We start from the raw sequence: 20624 nt of genomic DNA, 5'->3' as shown, positions 1-20624 counted from the left end.
AGGAGAACAAATATGTTTTAAAGTGCCCTCAGCTATCCAAGAGGCAAATTTGGGGAACATAATTAAAGGAGTCATGTTAAATGACTCAAGACAGTCTAAGGAAGAGCCCTGAGGAGATGGAATGTGATTACTTACCACATGAATAGACAAAGCTTGGCAAAGAAGGAGAAAATATGGACTAGGTAGCCTAGGACAAATTCATGAATGAAAATTCGAGCCAAATTGGATTTTACTTGGTGGGAAAACGTGGGGAGGACAGACCAAGCATTGTTCTGAGTGTTAGCAAATAAAATGAGACACAGAAAGAAAAGTTTAGGCTCGGGCCAGGTGGTTCAGTGGATAGAGCATCATCTGGATACTCCAGGCTGTGGAATCTAGGTCAGGGCACATGCAAGCATCAACCAATGAATGCACAAATAAGCGGAATAACGAATTGATCTCTCTCTCTCTCTTTGTCTCTCCCCCTCCTTCCCTCCTTCTGTCTAAATCAATAAATAAAAATAAGAATTTTAAAAAGTAAAAGAAAGATTGGTGAAAAGGTTTTATCAGACAGAAAGTCTAAAAGAAGAGGCTTGGAAATAAGTTAGATAGTTTGAGTTTTCAAATGTCAAACCAAGGCTGAAATTTATTGTCAAGCCATTGATAGTTTAAGCTTGAACTTTAAGTAGCGGTTCTCAAAGTGTGGACTAGGGACCATTAGCATCAGCATCATCTGGGATCTACTAAATCAAAAACTCCCAAAGTGGGACCCACATCTGAACAAGTCTTCTGGGTGATTCTGATGACTACTCAAGTGTGAGAATCACTGCTTTAAGCAAATTAAAATAACCAAAGCAATTTGTCAAATATATCACTCTGCTGGCAAGTGTGTACAACAGAATCTAACCTGTGAGGGTGACATGAAAGGGAAATTTCAAAGCCATTGCCAAGAAGACCAAAAAGAAGAGAAAGTAAATGTTTTTTAAAAGATTTGCTATTTGACATTTAACAGCATTTCAAAGATCACCTTTTAATGTTCTATTACAGCTTCTCTCTTAGAAGCTTATCATAAAAGGAAATTAAAAATGACTAAATCTTAGAGTGGAGATTATAGCCTACTAGGCTTCTCTCCTCTTCTGAATAAGAAATAGGAAGATTTCTCATCATGATACATGTTTCAGGAAGAAATTGGGGGGAATAAGGAAATAACATTTGCTGGAGACTTCTCTCTATCAGACTATTCACATGCACTATAACATTTAATCCTAAAAAAAAAAAAGAAAGAAAATTATCATGAGCCAGGCAATGTTATTGCTCTTTTATATAGATAAGAAAACCAGGATTCAAAGAGATAAGAAAACTTGAAAATAACCAATTAATAAGCACATAACAAGGAATTAAATTATTTTGCTTCTATATAAAACCATCGGCCAAGAAGCTCAAAGATTCCCATTAACATAAAGAATTTGTATTATTCCCAGTTCACTTGATGTTTGAGAGATTCTTCAGAGGCTTTCACACTGCACATGTAACAGGGATGCTATCTTACAAATACTTAACTGACTTCATTTTGTTCGCCCTTAATTCATTGTTTTCTCACAGGCTTCCACCCCCAAAGGCATGGGTGTCAGGTGTCACCTGACCTCTTTAGGAGACAATCATCTCCAGTCCTGACTGAAGGGCTTGAGGTCCAGCTACAAAGAGAAAAGGTAGCAAACCCATCCCTGCCCCAGGGGTCCATGGGAAGAAGGGAGGTGAAGGGAAGGTCATGGTCCCCCCAGTTTCCCAGTTTCTCCTCTCTGAGCTTTACATCAATACAGAAAAGCCAACGAGAAGAGGGATATGGGAATCTGTGAAGAGACTGCCTGATGGGCTACCTGGCAAAGATCTTAGAGTCAACCTGGAGGTGCAGAGTGCTCAGAGTGAGGGCGACCCCCACACTGGGGGACACAGGTCTGGCTCTAGGGAGCCCTCCTAGGGAATAGCAGGAAGCAGCTTGCCATGGTTGTACCATAACAAGTGATCAAGGTTACAGGTGGGCCAGGGGACAGGGGGAGGACAAGCCAGGGATTCAGGAGGCCTACAGGGCCAGAAAGACCAATGAGATGGTGAACACTCCAGGAAAGGGGCCCAGCAGGTCCCTCCCAAGTTGCACAAGATCAGATCACAAAGCACACCAACCCCAGACATCAGCCAGGTGGGCCAGCAGGGCCCTGGAGATGGAAGAAGCCCAAGGAAACTCACCCTTTCCCTTTTCCCAAGAAGAGTCATTCCCCTGTCACTCCCCACCCCATCAAGAGATCGATTTGTGACCTGTATTTATTATTTAACAAACATGTGTATAGCCTTTATACTATGTCAGGCTCTATTTTAAGAGCTTTGTACATGTTAACTCATTTAATACAATCACAATATGAGATGTAAAGACTGTTCTTATCTCTGTGTGCAAATTTAAACAACAACAACAAAAAAAAAAAACTGAGGCACAGAAAGGTGTTAAAAAAGGCTAAGCAGTAGAGCCAAGAGTCAAGGCCAGTCTTGCATACTCAGGACACCAAAGACAAGACCCCACGGGCGTCACTGTTACCTGCAAGAACTCAGCTGAATGATAAATTCCATCACACTATTCTTTCTTCTTGTTACCCAAAACCAGGTAGGCTGTGTGAGTGAAGGAGAGAGGGAAGAGGAAGAAGAAAACCGGAAAAGGAGGGAGGGGGAACTGCGTGCCTTTTCACATGGAAGTTGCAGTCTGTGCATATTTTCAGCATGGCCCAATACAAATGGTGGCCGTTCACACTTCTAAAGGGCCTCCCAAAAGCTTGTAAAAGAGGCGAGTTCCTGGAGGGAGGACTGATGACTCACCCGCAGGGCTGTTTTTCTCTTACCTCGTCTAGTTACCACTGGAAACTTGAAATATGAAGCAGTGGCTGGAACCGAAGTGAAATCAAAAGACACACTGTTTCTCTAATTTTGTTAAAAAAAATAAAATAAAAAAAGCAACCAATTCGACAAGTGGTGTTTGGTTATGTTTCACTTTTCCCCCCAAAAGTCCACAAGGCTGAAACACCAACCTTCTTCAACAGACAAAAGCTTAGTTTAAAGGCCCTTCGCTTCACGTGCTGGAAGAGCTTAGCTGCCTGTTGGGGAAACATGTCACACCCTGACCAACAGAAGGTCAAAGCTGACACTCAGAACAACGGACAGCGAAACCAGAAGTAGACTGGATATTATTCTAGAAGTTGAATGTAGTGGTGTCAGAAATACCCTGCAACAGTTAGGATTAAAATGAATCCACTTAAAGTGGAAGGTGTTTTACAGGCTTCCTGGGGTTCTATTAATTACTTTTCTCCCTGCTGAAATATTACCAAGTGGGGTCACTACTAATGGTGTCATAATCCCGGGTCCTGATGGGCTGTAACATGGCACACGCAGCCCAATCAAGTGACAGATTTATGGTACTGACAGTACTTCATATTTATCTGAGATTTGGTTCAGTTTTTCAAAACTCACATGCCACTGAATGGGTCCTAGGATGTGGTGTTAGTACAATGTCTGTAAAAAAAAAATGATTCTTTCAGGGAAGGGGGAAAAAAAAGAACAGTGCTTTCAATGTTCAGTATCCTTTACATCTGCTGCTCAGCTGGAAACACTGTTAAAAGGCCATTAGAACCTTAAGGTAACAGACCTCGAATGCTATGAAAGCCATGGACCAATTTGCTGTTTGTGTGAGGAGTATCAGCCCCAGCCACTTCCTTTTCAAGGGCTGAAAACAGCTTCTGTCATGAGCCGTGAAAATCAATTCCACAGTAACCAGGGTGAAATGTGGCTAAAGGTGGTGCACCTACCGGCTGGCGGGCTGGCGCTGCACAGCGGAGCCTCCTTCTGGGCATCCGTGGCACCTTCCCCGAGTCCCAGACAGCAGCTCCCAGGCAGTGCCTGGGAGGGAAGGAGCAGACCTGGGACTTCCAGGAACCTGCAGGCTTATCTCTCGGGACACTGACGCTCTCTAACGCTTAATTAGGTTAAAATCGGAATTGTCACTCTGAATGAAGATAGCTTTAGGAAAAGTCACTCTGGGAAAAGTCTGCTCTTGCTTATTTGTATTCCTTCTTCTATGTTTCCTGATGATAGTAATTGTGAGATAGGCTCTTTTTCCCCCCACAAAATAATACCTCTTCAAAGCCTTTCAAAACATACAGCATTTTAAAAACTTTTTGCAAATACAAGGTCATACTTTTGAAAATAAATATTTCAGAGGAAAAACCATGGTTCTGTCAAGAGTTGGACTGTATAAACGAACGGCTATCGAGATTAAGATTCATTTTTAAATGCGGTATAGGTTTTTTCAGCTATGAGAAATGGTTATTCCTGTTGTAAAAAACAACCTTGGTTACAACACAGAGTTAAGATTATTATAATCTATATTTCTACATATAGTAAACCCTTTGCTAAACTGAAAAGCTTTGTATAATTTAGTAAGCATGGTCTGGATAAGAATAAATTGCCACTCTTAAATCATAGCAATTGGCTTATGTTTATGCATGTAACTTCTTGCAATATTAAATTATTTATCTTTGCATCAATAACCTAGGCTGAGAAATTGATTCAAAGTGAATTTGTTAAATTAAGATAAGTACAAAATGAAAAAGTATAGTTTCATGGTTTTTTGCTGTGAATAACTAACTTAAGCACCTAACTTGTTCTTTCGACTGGAATGTAAATGGTTTATCCTATACATATTTTCTTGCCTAAAATAGAAAAGCTTGGATTTATACAATTTCATGTCTACAAAGTGCCTCATGATGATCTCTGATATTAAGAAATCTCCAAGTTATTTTTTTTTTGGAAAAAAAAAAAGAGGGGAAGGTAGCAATTGAAAAGCAATCACATATAATAATTTTGTTGTTGATGACATAAGATTTGCCATTTGCAACCTATTTTATATTCAATTGAAACTGACCTTTTATGAGAGCCAGGTGGTAATATAAGTAAAATGAATATATTCTTTATTGCAGCCATATAAAAAGATTGGCCTGAGCTTTTAACATAGTACTTGACCTCCTGGTGTCTGAATACCCCCAACTCAGTGAGAGAATATTGAATAAGATACCACTTAATCAAATGAGCAGTAAAAACACAATAAAAGCCTTTCACACATTAGCACTTGATAATGTAAAAGTAACAGTATACTATGGTCCCTTGGTAGGATGCAAATACATAGCTAGGAAAGAAGCTGCAGTAGATCCAGTAGGAGTGTTCAGGAATCCTGCACTTCCAGATTATTAATATTTCAGAATTACAAATTCTTTGTTTCAAATTAGAGCTCTCACTATATCAAAGATCATTTAAAAACATTTGTTAAAGTTTTTGCTTTTTAAAAAAAAGAAAGAAAGAAAGAAAATCAGCTATTTTAAAGTTTACCATTTTTTAAAGTTTTTAAAGCTCCCAATTGTTGGGATTTGGAATAAAATGGTAAAAGCAAACAGCTAAAGAGCAATATATATATATATTTTTTTTTTTATTTTTTTCAGGGAAAAGCTAATGCCTGCCATTCCATAATATATAAAAGCATGCATGGTGGCTTTTTTCAAGTTGATTTTGAAACTGCTATTGACTTGGAGCTATTCTGACCCATTAAGAAAATAATAATTGAAAGTTATTCATCTTTTTCTGAAGACTTCAAAGTGCTTTCTTTAAAAAAATTTATCACCGTGTTTACTTAATGTTCATCTTTGAATCTACTAGCGATACTTTAATCTCATTCTAAACAGTAGTGCCCATGAATTCAGCTCACACACTTTTTATATTTATATACACACACACACACACACACACACACACACACACACACACATAAATATGTATAAATATATATTTGAAAAAAAAAATATATATATATATATATATATGACCTTTAAGAGGAAATACCTGTGGATCGTTCCCTTTTTTCAGCTCAGGAGCTCTGACCCTGCTAATCCCAGCTGTCCTGGGGGCCCAAAGAAAGCAAGCCCATTTTTCAAGAAATCCAAGAACTCAAATAAGGTGCAAACAGACTAGCAAATAAAGCCTACAGGTCACAGTTGTGCATACCCAGAATGTATTATGCTACATCTTTAATTAAATGAGTATAAAATGATCAGCTATAGTAAATGTAGTCTCTTTGCAGAAGAGTCTAGAGATCAGGGGAGGAAAAAATGGCTACATCTGCACTTAGGAGGCTATTGTATGAAAAACAGCTCAAAGAAGGGGTAGGGGATAGAATTGCCCCTAGTCAAAAACCTTCTAAAAAGGACAAAAAATAGTAAGTCCTATGTAACCATAGAAAGCCTGAGATATTACCAATGAATAATAGGGTTTTGACAGTGAAAGAAAAAATGTTTTCCACAATGCTTAAGTTCTCTCCTACTGCAGATGTACCCTTGGCAGCTGGCTTAGGCCCCTTTGTTCCAAGCCTAGGTAATTATGAATCGAATTGATTCAATCCATCTTTCTCTTAGTCCCCCTAGTGGCCGATGTAAACATTTGAAAGAAGGTCTGAGGAGATCAGGGGTACAATTCGTTGTAGCAACACTTTCTCAGTGCAGATTCTTACCCAAGATCAAGGTGAAAAATAACACAAGGTCATTGCCCAGATTTGACTGTCTACTTGACAAACACCTGTATTTAAAACTACAATGAATGCACCTAGAGTCTCAAAGGCCCCTAGAGACTGGAAGGAAGGTGCCTGGACCAACAGCATCAACATCACTTAGGAACTTGTCAGAACGCAAAGCACAGGCCCTCCTCCAGAACTACTGAATCAGAAACTTTGGGAGCAGGGCCCAGGCATCTGTGTCTAACAAGCCCTCCAGTGAATCTGAAGCATAATGAGGTCTATGAACTTCAGCTCCAGATCACTGGTTCTCTTCCATGATGCGCATCAGAATTACTTGGGGAATGCATACATATGAAGACAAGCAGGAAAGTGGGGAGAGAAGACAGAAAGGAGACTGTCCAGTCCCAGGTCAATTAAATCAGAATATCTGAAGATGAAGCCCAAGTATAGGCTGGCTTTTTTTTTTTTTTTTTAACATCTCTCATGATTCCAGGATAGCCCTGGCTGTTTCCAACTGGAAAGGACCAATTGTTAAATTTTCAGAAATTTTGTGAGCTGGTTGTTAAATTACTAGCTTAAAATCAGTCATGGTGGGAAAATTTATACCACAGACATTGGCAAAGGCTACACTCAGGTCTCCCGAATTCCTGCCCCCTGAGAGCCAAGTGTTAAACATTTATAGGTTCACCACTGACCAGAGGTGAGAAACACTGGACTAAAGCAATGACGCCAAACGCCTAATGAAGTCAGACAGGGTGCATAGTTTCTCTCAAATGTTCCAGTACCCCTCAATTCTTTGGTATTCTTATGAAGATTAACCAAGCAATTCAGCGGCCATACACTCGAGGAAGGTGGACAGCAGTGCTTGTGTGAGGATGTAACTATGACTGGCCCAGGTCAAAGGCCATGGTCCCTTTCCTTCCTCTTCCAGGCACGGGCACAGGAAGCAATTCTAGAATGAGAAAGGTGAGTAAATCTGCAGCACTTGTGAGGGTAGTCTGCCTCCCCGGTGAAGACACACACAAGAAATCATCTCTTTTTGTGCCTCTGGCCGTTATAACAAGAATCTGACTCTTGGTACTCCGGCAGGCACCTTGTTTCCGTAATGGAGCTGACCTGGTAGAATGCGGGTCTCAGGGCTGAAAGATACAGAGAACCTGGGACCCTGATGATACTGCTAACTTCCCACTTCCCACTTCCTTGCTCCTAGAGCTGCTCTATGCTGGGACTTCTTATGTGAAATAATGGCTTTCCCTGAATACGTAAGCCAGTTGCTTCAGCATTTTCTGTGACCCGCTGCCAAAAGTATCTTCAGTGACACCAATTATTTCAGGCAAGAGTTTAATATCTTGTCTTCATTAAACTCTCTTACTGAAAATTCTAGATAGAAGTTTTTCCCTTTCAATTTGGCCTCTTTCTTCTCTGATGAACTCATTCACTCCTTCCTCTCTCCTCTCATTCTCACGTGGGCCCTCAGCATCTGACGCTTTAGTGTCTAAAACAGCTCCCCGGCTTTCCTCCTCTCACCCTGGGCCTTTCAAGATTTGCCTTCTTTTTCATCCTGTTTGTAGTGTTTGACCAATCCAAACCAAAACTTTCATCATATCACTTCACTGCCAAGAACCTAGGATGATGACCTACTTTCTACCGTATAAAAGCAAGGATTTTCAAGGCCCATCAGAAGTCCACTCTCTGTTCTCTCAAGTTCTTAATAGACCCCTTTCTGTACTGTACTATCCTCCACATGCACTATTTTGCTCACACTTGTAACCCACCAAGAATGCCTTCTTCCTAGATGCCCTTTTGTCAAATGTTACCCATGCTTCAAGGTTCCTGTCATGGATAATTTTATGTGTTAATCTGATTTGCCTAAGGATTGCCTAGATAGCTGGTAAAACATTATTTCTGGGTGTGTGTGAGAGAGGATGTTTCTGGAAGATATTACCATTTGATTCAGTATTATTAGTGACCAATCTGGGTATGCATAATCCAATCCATTGGGGACTCAAATAGAACAAAAAGACAAAAGATGAGGAATTCCCTCTCTCTCTTCCAGAGCTCAGATGTCCCTTCTTCCCTACCTTGGAGCATGAGAGGTCCTGGTTCTCAGGCCTTGGACTCCAAGACTTATACAGTGGGGCCTTGACTTACGAGTGTCCCGACTAACGAGTTTTTCGAGATACAAGCCGTCTCTCGGCCCATTTTTTGCTTTGAGTTGCGAGCTAAAATTCGGGTTACCAGCCAGCTTCAGATACCCCACTAGTTGCCGCAGCGAACATCACAGTGAATGCCACAACATCAGCCCAGCATTACGTGTCTTACTCATTCATTTTATGATTTGGTTCGGGTTACCAGCCAGCTTCAGATACCCCACTAGTTGCCGCAGCGAACATCACAGTGAATGCCACAACATCAGCCCAGCATTACGTGTCTCACTCATTCATTTTATGATTTGACATAGGAGTAATTTGAGTTACGAGCTCTGTCACGGAACGAATTAAACTCGTAAGTCAAGGCCTCACTGTATCAGTGCCCCTTCCCCACTCTGTTCTCAGGCCTTCGGCTTTAGAGGACTGAATTATACCACTACTTTCCTGGGTCTCCAGCTTACAGACAGCTGATCATGGAACATCCTGGCCTCCATAATCTTGGGAGTCAATTTCTATAACAAATCTCCTCTTATATCTATATCTTGAGACAGATGCAGAAATATATCCTATTGGTTCTGTTTCTCTGGAGAACCCTGACAAACATAGTCCCAATTAAATTTTACCTTCTGCTTTCAGCAAGGTCATAGAAACTACTTTATTCTGTGATTTTTATCATTAGAATCAGCAATGATATTTGGTACTTATGTCATGAACACAGCATTGTTTAAATCTTGGAAAATGGTGTAACAATTTAATTTTAAGATTGTTTTTTACGCTGCCACAGGACAAAGAACTTTGACTAGCTGATTACATACATTTTGACAATTCTATGCCTTCTGGGAGCTAACAATTCACACACACACCCTATTTGGGAAATTCCTTTCTCCCAGCCATACTGTCCTTAAGTCCTCTGCAAGTTTTATGATGTTAAGTGTAGTTTCCATTAAAAAGCACACATAAACTACATCAAAGTATTTATAAACTCAATGAATATTTCTGGGACACTTGCTTCTTTCTCTCAATCTCTCTCTTTCACATACACACACACCCCTCTCTATTTATTGTCAATCACATAGTAGATGCTCAATGAATAACTTGTGCTTGATTAATAGTCTTCTGGTGGTCTCCACTTCACCTCCTAAATGTTTCTTGAATCCCTCTACTTCATTTCATTTCCAGTCACCACTCTAGTTCAAAGTTAACATCTCCTTCTCTCCCTGTATCTGCTTTTAATTCCCCCTGATCCATTCTCTACAAAGCAACCAAAGTAACATTCAAAACCATGTCCAATCCTGACTAGAACAATTCCTCACCAGCTTCTCACTGCCCTAGGCTCAAGACCAACGTCATTGTAGTGAATTCTAGGGATTTCAGGGCTGATCAAGGAAAGAGACAGAACCAGGAGATGACAGTCCGACCCAAGGACCTTTATTTGGGTGTAACTGACTGATGGCATATGAGGGGATACCCCTCACAGCACGAGCCATTCCAGAGATAACAGAGGGGCTACTACCAGGAAGGGGAAGAGATTAAGGGAACTCCAGGTTAGAGGGAAGAGGGAGATTAAGCACTGTTGCTCAGCCCTAGGGTGTGGAGAGCAGTATCGGCTTGGAGTCTTTTACAGGCCCCAGGTTTGTCTTATATACCTGGCTAGTAGATGTTGGCTGCAGTTCTGGGGCACACAAAACAGGGAGCCTCTAAATAACGAAAAATATGCTTCTTGCCCTGGCCTGTGTGGCACAGCTGGTTGAACGTTGTCCCCGTGCACTGAAAGGTTGCCAGTTTGATTCCTGGTCATGACACGTACCCAGGTTTCAGGTTCAAGCCCTGGTCAGGGTGCGTAACTGATCGATGTTTCTCTTTCTCTCCCTCTCCCTTCCTCTCTCTCTCTAAAATCAATAAAAACATATTTTTTTTAAATGCATATGCTTCTCTGGGCTATGTTTAAAACAACTAGATGTATAAAGACATTAATTTAGTACCACCCATAGGCTACAGAACTAAGGGCCCATGCCTATAGCGAAAAAGTAAACATAGGGCCCATATGCATGGGTCATCTTTGGATCAGGTACCTGGTCATTAGCCTGGTCCTCCGGCTCTGCTTCTCCTGTTCCTCTCTCAGCCCGTTCTCCATTCACTAACTGTTTCCTCCAGGTTCTGGAATTTCTCTCATGCTTTCAGAGTCTTCTTATCACATGGGCAAATGAGCATACCCTCCACTATCCCCTTTCCTTACAGACTTCGCATTGCTCTTTCTCAAGGAAGCATTTCCATAACCCTGTGATGAGATCAAACGCTCCTATTGAATGCTTTCACAGTGCCAGGTACCCCAGTGCTGTGCACTTTATCTCAGCCATTCGCTGTAAATGGTGCCCTTATTTTCTGCTTCCCTTCTTGGGTTAAAGTTCCCAGGAGTCCTGTATCCAGCACCTGGCACAGTGACTTACACATAGTAGGTAAACAAGAAATATTTATTGGATGAATGCAAAAAAAAAAAAAATGCCTAAAGGAAATCAAGAATAGGTTAGAAAAATAATTAACCTGGATAATGTGTAAATGTGGAATCACATTTCTATTTGTCTTTGTTACTAAGTGGTACATTTGCTTAAAAATATTTTTCATCCAGGTTTATTCAAAACTCTTAAATATTTCTATCCAGGTTTATTAGAATTTTTAAACCTTTACCTAAGACTTGCCACTATGAAACCCTTTATTTATAAATATGCCATCCCAAGGAGTCTATTAGACTTTCAAATAGTATCATGTATATCAATGAAAAAATGAATTCTGCTGGGGAAATCTATGACACCATTTAAAGTCAAATTATGTGCCAGCTAAAGAATTTAAGAGAGAAGAATTTGGTCTGTAAAGGGATATAAGCACCAAGTTTAAATGAATATTAAGTATTCTGTTTATATTGGCAAGACAACTCTAAGTCACCTTACTGGCATTGCTAAAAGTCTTTTGAAAGATGAGAATTAAGGGGAGAAAAAAAAACAATCTTATAATGTTACTTATTTTATCAACAAATCTTTTACTACAATGTTTAACCTAAACTCATACTTCTATACAAATCTAGAGACTGAATGGTAGGTCGCTTTGGTTTAAAAGGACTTAATCATTTGGAATTTTTTAAGTGTTCATAAAACTGGCCCATAATTATATAAGACCACTGGTCACGCTCTTACATAAATTATGATGCAATGTGTACACTACAATATTTTAAAGGACATAATGCTGTATATTTGAAATCACTTTTGATAGTGACCACCATTTCCATGCACAAGCTATTAACATGTGGTGCAATTTAAAGATGTGAGTTTTTGCAACAAAAAAATTAAGATATTTAGGAGTAAACTTAATAAAGGAGGTTACAGCTGAAACCGGTTTGGCTCAGTGGATAGAGAGTCGGTCTGCGGACTGAAGGGCCCCAGGTTCGATTCCGGGCAAGGGCATGTACCTGGGTTGCGGGCACATCCCCAGTAGGAGATGTGCAGGAGGCAGCTAATCGATGTTTCTCTCTCATCGATGTTTCTGGCTCTCTATCTCTCTCCCTTCCTCTCTGTAAAAAATCAATAAAATATATTAAAAAAATAAATAAATAAAGGAGGTTACAGACTTGCACTCAGAAAACTGCAGGATAAAATATATTTAAAAAATAAATAAATAAAGGAGGTTAGAGACTTGCACTCAGAAAACTGCAGGTGTTGCAAAAAGAGATAGAGGAAGAGATAAACAAGTGGAAGAATATGCCATGTTCGTGGATTGGTAGAATTAACTTCATTAAAATGTCCATACTACCCAAAGCAATCCATAGATTCAACGCAATCCCTATTAAAATACCAGACAAAGGAGGCAAGAGCATATAATGGACTCAAGCCAGTTTTGTCAATACATGGTGTTGGTAAAACTGGACAAATACATGCAAAAAAAAAAAAAAATGAAACTAGACCATCAACTTACACCATACACAAGAATAAACCCAAAGTGGATAAAAGACTTAAATATAACAGATGAAACCATAAAAATCCTAGAAATCATAGGCAGCAAAATCTCAGACATCCCTCATAGCAATATGTATACCGATACATAGCCTAGGGCAAAGGAAACAAAGGAGAAAATAAACAAATGGGACTACATCAAAATAAAAGGCTTCTGCACAGCAAAAGAAACCATCAACAAAATAAAAAGGGAGCCACTGTATGGGAGAACATATTTGGCAATGATACATCTGATAAAGGGTTCATATCCAAAATATATGCATAAGGAACCCATACAACTTAACAAAAGGAAGACAAACAATCCAATAAAAAAATGGGCAAAAGACCAAAATAGACACTTCTCCAAAGTGGACATACAGATGGCCACACTACATATGAAAAAATTTTCAAAGTAACTGATCATTGGAGAGATGCTAATTAAAACAGTGAGGTATCACCTATCAGAATGGCTACCATCAACAAATGACAAGTGCTGGTGAGGATGTGGAGAAAAGGGAACCGTATTACACTGCAGGTGGGAATGCAGACTGGTGCAGCCATTATGAAAAACAGTATGGATTTCCTCAAAAATTAAACATGGAACTGCCATTTGACCCAGTGATCTCACTTCTAGGAATATAACCTAATAAACCCCAAACAACAATCAGAAAGAATGTATGCACCCCTATGTTCACATCAGTACAATTTACAATAGCTAAAATCTGTAAACAGCCCAAGTACCAATCAGTATATGAATGGATAAAATAGCTGTGGTACATTCACACAATGGAATACTACGCAGCAGTAAATAGGAAGGATCTCTTACCCTTTGAGACAGCATGAAGGGACCTGGAGAATATTATGCTAAGCGAAATAAGCCAGTCAGAAAAAGACAAGTATCACATAATCTCACTCATATGTGGAATCTAAAGGACAAATAAACTCATGAACAAAACAGATCTAGAGACTTAGAAGTATGAAATACACTGTCCAATCTCAGAGGGAAGGCAGGGTGGTGGGAAGAGATCAACCAAAGAACTTATATGCATATATGCATAACCCATGGACATAGACATAGTGTGGTGAAGGCCAGGGGCAGGGGGGCTGAGTGGGCTAGAAGGGGTGAAGGGGGAACAAGGGGAACATATATAATACTTTCAACAATAAAGAAAAAAAAATGTGAGTTTTTTGTAAAAGAGTATATCGATCAACTCAAATGAACTCTTTTTCCCAGTGATGATGTATTATCCTTTAATTAAATCATCTAAGATATCTCTGTTCACAAGGATCAGGCTAAAATTAATTCCCAAATCAAGAGATTAACAAGTGGCACTCCTAACAGTCCATATTTTAGATTGCTTTGATACCCGTAATTAATGTGATTCTTTTAGAAATCTAGTGACTTGACAAATCAGTAACAAAAAAATTGAAGTTCAGCTAACCCTTTTATACCTCACACTTTGAGATGATTTTAAAGATATCAGCCAACTAAATGGAGGGAAAGGAAATCAGAGATTAGTGCAGCAGGTAGATAAATGGAAATTAAATAATGTATCCCCAGCTAGGAAATTTAACATGTCTTTAAAGAGTTACCAAACACTGTTTTTCCATTTATATTAAGGTGATATCTGCATGCAAACTGAAAAAAATACTTGTGCTGATGGCAAACACATTAAGTAAGTTAGTTTGCTGGGGGAGCAGAGGAAGGGAGGACAGGTTCCTTGGGAAGCCTACCTATGAAAGAAAAGGACTACTGAACCAAGGCCAGGTAAAGGGGAGAATTACATCTTCTCAAATTTGAAACCAAAAAGTTTCCAGTCAACTAGCAGAGTATAAGAGAATGTTCTATAGTTTTTTTTAAATTTTAGACTTTGGGGTAGATTTTTTTATTTTTTTAGATAAATTACTATCAAAGAGATGAAAAAAAGTTTAATACTTTCTTTTTAAATTTTTTTTCAATTACAGTTTACATTCAATATTATTTTGTTTCAATGTCAGGTGTATAGAATAGTCGTTAGACAACCATATGCTTTACAAAGTGGTCTCCCCAATATTCCCAGAACCCATCTGGCACCATACAGTTATTACAATGTTACTGACTATATTCACAATGCCGTACTTTATATCCCCATGAGTATTGTGCAACTGCCAATTTGTATTTCTCAACCCCTTCACCTTTTCCTCCCAGTCCCCCAACCGCCCTCCCCTCTGGCACCCATCAGTCTGTTCTCTGTTTCTATGAGTCTGTCTCTTCTTAATACCTTTTTAAATATCCAGCTGTAGTCCAACTCTCAAAATACCGGAGACAGAAAAGGAGGCAAAGTTAATACTGAGAACTAATACTGTTAGTTATATTTTTTTTTCCTAATTTGAAGAAACTGTCCTTCTCCCTTTATCCCCATGATAGCTTCCTATTGCAAGGTTTGTGGGACTAACCCAATATTCCAATGAACCTGGTCTATTGGAAACAACAAAACAAAACAGAAGTTCTTTAGATTCTACCTTTTATGTAACCACATCTATACAACTAAAATGACAGGGACGCCGAAACCGGTTTGGCTCTGTGGATAGAGCGTCAGCCTGCGGACTGAAGGGTCCCGGGTTCGATTCCGGTGAAGGGCATGTACCTGGGTTGCGGGCACATTCCCGGTGGGAGATGTGCAAGAGGCAGCTGATCGATGTTTCTCTCTCATCCATGTTTCTAACTCTCTATTCCTCTCCCTTCCTCTCTGTAAAAAATCAATAAAATATATTTTAAAAAAATAAATAAATAAAATAAAATGACAGGGACTATGCATAAATAAAGGGACAATTTAGTGGTGGCAGTGTGGTCAATTCCTGAGAACAGAAATCCAAAGTCAAAGTGATTTTGAAAATTGTAGATTTTGCAAATAAATAAAAAATATTCACCATGAACTGAGGGAATATATATGGTGATTGATAATACCACGCTTTATACAATATTTGGTGAGGAAAAAACTGATTTTACAATGCATTCATTCAACAAATACAGAAACGTATTGGCCATGGTTTAGTCTATGGAACCAAGTGCCTGGATTCGAATTCTAGCCTCCTCACTTTCTCATCCTTGGGCAAATTAATTATTAAAGTTTGTCTGTTGCTCAGTCCTTTCATCTGGGAAACGTAAATAATGATAATAATAATAATAACCTTTTAAGTTACTAGAAGGAGCAGGTAAGGCAATATTTATTCAATGTTTAAAAATTGGTAATGTTTTCAAATAGGTGCTGGGTACACATAAATTTCCATATATGGGATTGCTAAATATAGTTGCATCTGATAATTAATGAAAAAATTGAGCATGTAGGCTAGTAAGTACCATTAGCCAGCTACACAGTATTACAATAAATAACTCCAAGAATGCTCAAATCATAAAAGAATGGCACAGTGAGCCTCAAACAACATTTCCTGAATTGCCCAGACTTTTAAGCGGATGCTCTTTTCAGCTGTGGAGTTCCTTTAGCAGTTCAGAGCCATCAAGATGAGTCAGGTTGGAAAATGAGATAATATTACTGGTGCTCAAAGAAAGACTGGGATGTTTCACACTGACCTTTGATCAGAGTAACAGTCCCTACAAAGAACTTGATGATCCCCTGCTCAATATCTTCCTAGAAGACAGAACAAGAGAAAATAAGCAAGCACACTGTGAAGGCTTTTGGCTAGATATCTGGAAACATTTTGGTACCACAAGCATGACTAGGTATTAGAATGGATTACTGAGAGAGGCTTAAGAGCCTGCCCCCTTGGAGGTCTTTCAAACCAGGACAGATAGTCCATCTGATCTGCCTGGGATGCTTTAAAATCAAGGCTGAGTGAAGATTAATGGTACAAACTGCCCCCTGACAGCCTCCTCCCTCCCAAGCACTCTCTGAGAGGGTAACTTTATATATTACCCATCACAGTCCCTCATCTGTTGAGTTGGAAGAACTCCCTTTTATCTTAGCATAGAAAAGGGCAACATTATTTCACAATTGTGAGTTCTTAATAATGTTGTGATGAAACATAATGTCCTCATTACTTTTTTTTTTAAAAACCAGGCAAGCTACCTGCAAATGGCTTTCAATTAGAAACAGATCTCATGAATCTAAATTCTGAACAGCGGTTCCTTTAAATGCATGTTCCCTGGCAAACAAATGGCATATGCCTTTTCTCAAGCAAACCATTAAAAGTCCAAACAAGGCACAGGATGGAAAGGAGTTGGAAGAAAGGATCACCACCGGACGATGAAATGTAAATTTTATGAGGAACTGGGGAGGAGAGGAAGAGTGTGTTCATTTAATAAACGGACATATTTCCTAAGTGATAAATTCAACAGCAATAGGTAGTACCGAGTAAAGTTTGTTTTGAGAAAGAAGTATGTCCTTAGTATATAATTATCTTATAATTCACTTGTTCCACAGTGACCTGTACCTTGATAATTTCAAGTAAATAGTAGTCTTAGTCCTAGAAAGTGAGTTTTAACAAAGTACACTCATTTTAGAAATGCAGAGCTATTAGCAAGCACTGTAATTGTCAAGGGATGGAGGGGAAAAGCGGTGGGGGGGAAAGACTAGTTAAAAATATACTGAAGGATTTATTTAACTCCAGCAAATGTTCTCAGGAAAGTAAATAATGACAGACAGAAATCTTTACACTAAACACCTTCACCTGCACCTTGATATTAAGGAGATTTGCATCACGAACTGTCCTTCAGAATACTGAAGCAGTTTAAAAATACTTCACAGTTTTCCTCTTTGAGATATCTTATCTGAAATCATGTTGGGGAAATGTATGTGTTTAAAAGATACAGTTTGAAAAAAGCCCAGATTAGAGAAAAAGTTCCTAAAAGAAGTCACCCATACTACAAACCTTTTAAAAGTTGAATTCTCTGAGATTTGTGGAGGAAGGGGGGGAAGGGGGTAGCAAAGCTGATCCTTATCAATTAATTAAAAAGAATGAAATAACAGTAGACAAAAGGGAAAGGAGAGTTGAGAAACTTAAGGAGCAGTAGGGGCCGCCGGCCTCTATTCACTGATTAGCAAATTAAGGAGTTCTGGGAAAGGGAGAAGTGACGGGGTAGAAAAGAAGTCTTACAATTCACCACAGGTTCCGCCTTCCACTCACCAGAGGCTGGCGGTGTCTGGTTCAGAATTGGAAAAGGCTCTCTGTATATAACACTCTCCGTGAGCATGAAGTATGGGCTATTTTTTAATGCCTAAATTCATATAAATGTGTTATTTCAGCATAAATAAAAACTCTCACGTGTAGGGTTTGTAGATCAACCCTAATAAAAGAGCAATTCCACTAGATAGCGAAAATGTTATGAGATTCTCTGCAACACGCTTTCCATTGGACAAAACGCAGACAAGCTGGTGGAAATTCGGCGTTTTGACTTGGCCATCTGAGGTCACCGAGGACTTCGGCGGCCGTTTGAGCAGCCCGCGTCCTCCCAGCATCTCCTGGCCCCACTCTGCCGCTCTCAGCTCAGTCCCCTCGCAGCCACCAGATTCTCTCTCCCGGACTCGATTCATTCACAGAGCCCCAGAGAAGCTCGGGTTCGGTTGGAGGTAAGAGCCGGAAAACAGGCATCCAGGCTGCAGCGCAAGTTCGTGGAGACCGAGTGCTACCCGCACGCCGGCGCCCAGAAAGCGGGCGGGGGCTCTCTAGCCCCCGGTGGGATAATGCTCGGGGCCAGGCACGCAGGGGACACTGGATCGGGAGACCCTGAGATGAATCCACTACGGAAGCACCCGCTTAAGTTGGCTCAGCTTCCAAGAGACGGCGAACGAGGCCGCGCTCAGGACCCATCGCCGCGCCGGGTGGCTGGGGTTCCCCTCCAGCCCCAAGTGACCCACAGAAACCGGGGAAGCACTGAGAAACCGTAAGGGCAAAGTCGGCCCAGATCAGAAACAGGCAGCCAGAGAACTCCCCAAACCATCCCGGAACTGCGGGCGTCGGGAGGCCGAGTCCCACTGGTGGGGGTCCCCCAGCTCGCCCGCCCCCGCCCCGGCACCGCGCGCTCAGCCTCTCCGTCCCCGCCGGCGGGAGGGCGGGAGTGGAGAAGGCGCCACTCAGACTGTGGCGCTGGGCAAACTGCGGCCGCAGTTTTTCCAAGTTTTGCCCGAGCGAGAGGCGTGGGGTGGGCATCCCGCTAAGCGATCTGCCCTCGCGCCGCGGCCACCCCCGAGTGTCCCGCGCTCCCCGGCCCGCCGGCGGGAGCCTCCGAGCCAGGGGGCGCCAGGGCGCGAGAGCCGAGGAAGGGAGGGAGGAAGGAGGGCGCTCCCGCGTGTGCACACAATGAGGCGGCGGAGGCGCACACCTAACCCCGCGCGGCGCCCGGAGAGCCTGGCAGAAAGTGAACACCAACAAGTCAGCAACAGGGGGGAGGAGGAGGGCGCCGGGCGGCCCGGGAAACGTGCGGCCGCCGAGGGCTGCAGCCCGCCTGGGCCGCGCGCCCGGGCTTACCTGCGATCTCCTGGTAGGGGATGTCCGCCAGGCTGAATCCCTTGGCACTGTACGCCTGGCGGACCTCGCCGCAGCTCCGAGCCTTCACATCCGCCCCGGCCGGGAGAGACAGCAGCAGCCCGGAGAGGGGAAGAATCACAGCCCCGATCCAAGAAGGCATGGTGCACCATGCAAATCCAGCTCGGTCAACCCCACGGCCCGTGCGCTCTTCACCTTGCCCCTGGAGCCGAAAGCCCGCCAGAGCCAGCGGCGCACTCCTCGCTACTGCCCAGCGTCACCCCCTTCCGCCGGCCGAGGGGACGAGCAGCGCAGCCCTCTGGACCGCGCTCAGCAAACTTTTATAAGCCAGATGGAGATGGCAAGCCAACCGGGGCTGGCTGGGAGAGCAGCCGCCTGGCTCCTCTAGCCCCCCAGGTCGAAAAGGGTGCAATCAAAACGAGAGAGAGAAGGAAATGTTTCCAAATCCACCATGAGGGTTCCGAGCCGCGATCCGAGTTCCGAGCCGCAGAATCCTAGGGCGCTGCGAGCTCGACTCGCCGGAGTGTGCGGCGGAGGTGGGGACGCGCGCCGGCTCTCCCGGGAGGGAGGTGGACGGGCGAGCGCGAGTGTGTGCGCGCGTGTGTGTCGGTGCGAGCGCGGGGTTCTTGGGGATGTGTCTGCGTGGAGGTATGTGTTGGGGATATACGGGTTCCAGAGGAAACCTCAGTTTCACACAGGCTGAGGGAGCCTGTGAGAGAGTCCGCCTGAAATGGGAAGAGAGGGATCCTGGAGGCTAGAGGAAAGGAGAAAGGAGGGGAGAGAGAGAAACGTGCTACTTAGTGCACAGCCGAAATTCAGAGACGGAGTCGAACGGAAAACCCGGACTGGATCTGTTTCTACTTGGTGGGAGAAAAAAAAAGGGGGCGGGGGCAAGGAACGTTCCTGTTTTCTCATTCCCTTCACATCCTTCATACTGATCCGAATGCTACCTTTAATGACATAAGTAATAAAGGTAGAAAAACAGTATTTTAAGTCATTCACTCCTATGTTTTAAACTATATTTTTTGTGGACGTTAAGGGACAGTGTAATTTCAATTGTTGCTCTTAATATCTTCGTGACCTACTGAAACACAAAGCCAGCCTGGGGATAAACATATAGGGAAACCCCTGGATAGCAGAGCACGCTCACTCTCTTTCACTGTTTAAGTTTTGTTTGTCTTGTTCGTTTTTGTTTTCTAAGGGCGGTTTGTGCACACATGAGAGACCAGTGGTTTTTAATTTTTTTAATTTTTTGTTTCTGGGCCCAAAACTTGCCCCCATTTTAATTTTAAATATTTCATGATTTTGGATCAAAAAAATCATTAATGCTCAGAGACATGGAAGCATGGAACAAAGTGTGGAATCTCAGGAGGAAGGCCGGGGAGGGTGGGTGGATGGGAGGTAATCAACCAAAGACCTTGTATGCATAACTCATAG

At 41.8% G+C, this 20624-nt stretch overlaps 1 protein-coding gene across 1 annotated transcript in view; it reads right to left on the bottom strand.

Annotated features, from left to right (window-relative positions):
- The window catches only part of GPC6 (glypican 6), a 1121458-nt gene extending 1101310 nt beyond the window's left edge, over window positions 1–20148 (bottom strand). The window contains exon 1 of the mRNA XM_006769576.2: window positions 19170–20148. Within this exon, the coding sequence (XP_006769639.1) occupies window positions 19170–19329 (160 nt within the window). The 5' untranslated portion in view covers window positions 19330–20148. The remainder of the gene's footprint in view (window positions 1–19169) is intronic.
- Window positions 20149–20624: the final 476 nt, after the last annotated feature.

Source organism: Myotis davidii, unplaced genomic scaffold (genome assembly GCF_000327345.1).
Source record: "Myotis davidii unplaced genomic scaffold, ASM32734v1 scaffold419, whole genome shotgun sequence".
NCBI classification, from domain to species: Eukaryota; Metazoa; Chordata; class Mammalia; order Chiroptera; family Vespertilionidae; genus Myotis; species Myotis davidii.
Note: the sequence above shows the minus strand (reverse complement) of the source record. Positions and strands in the feature narration are given on the sequence as shown.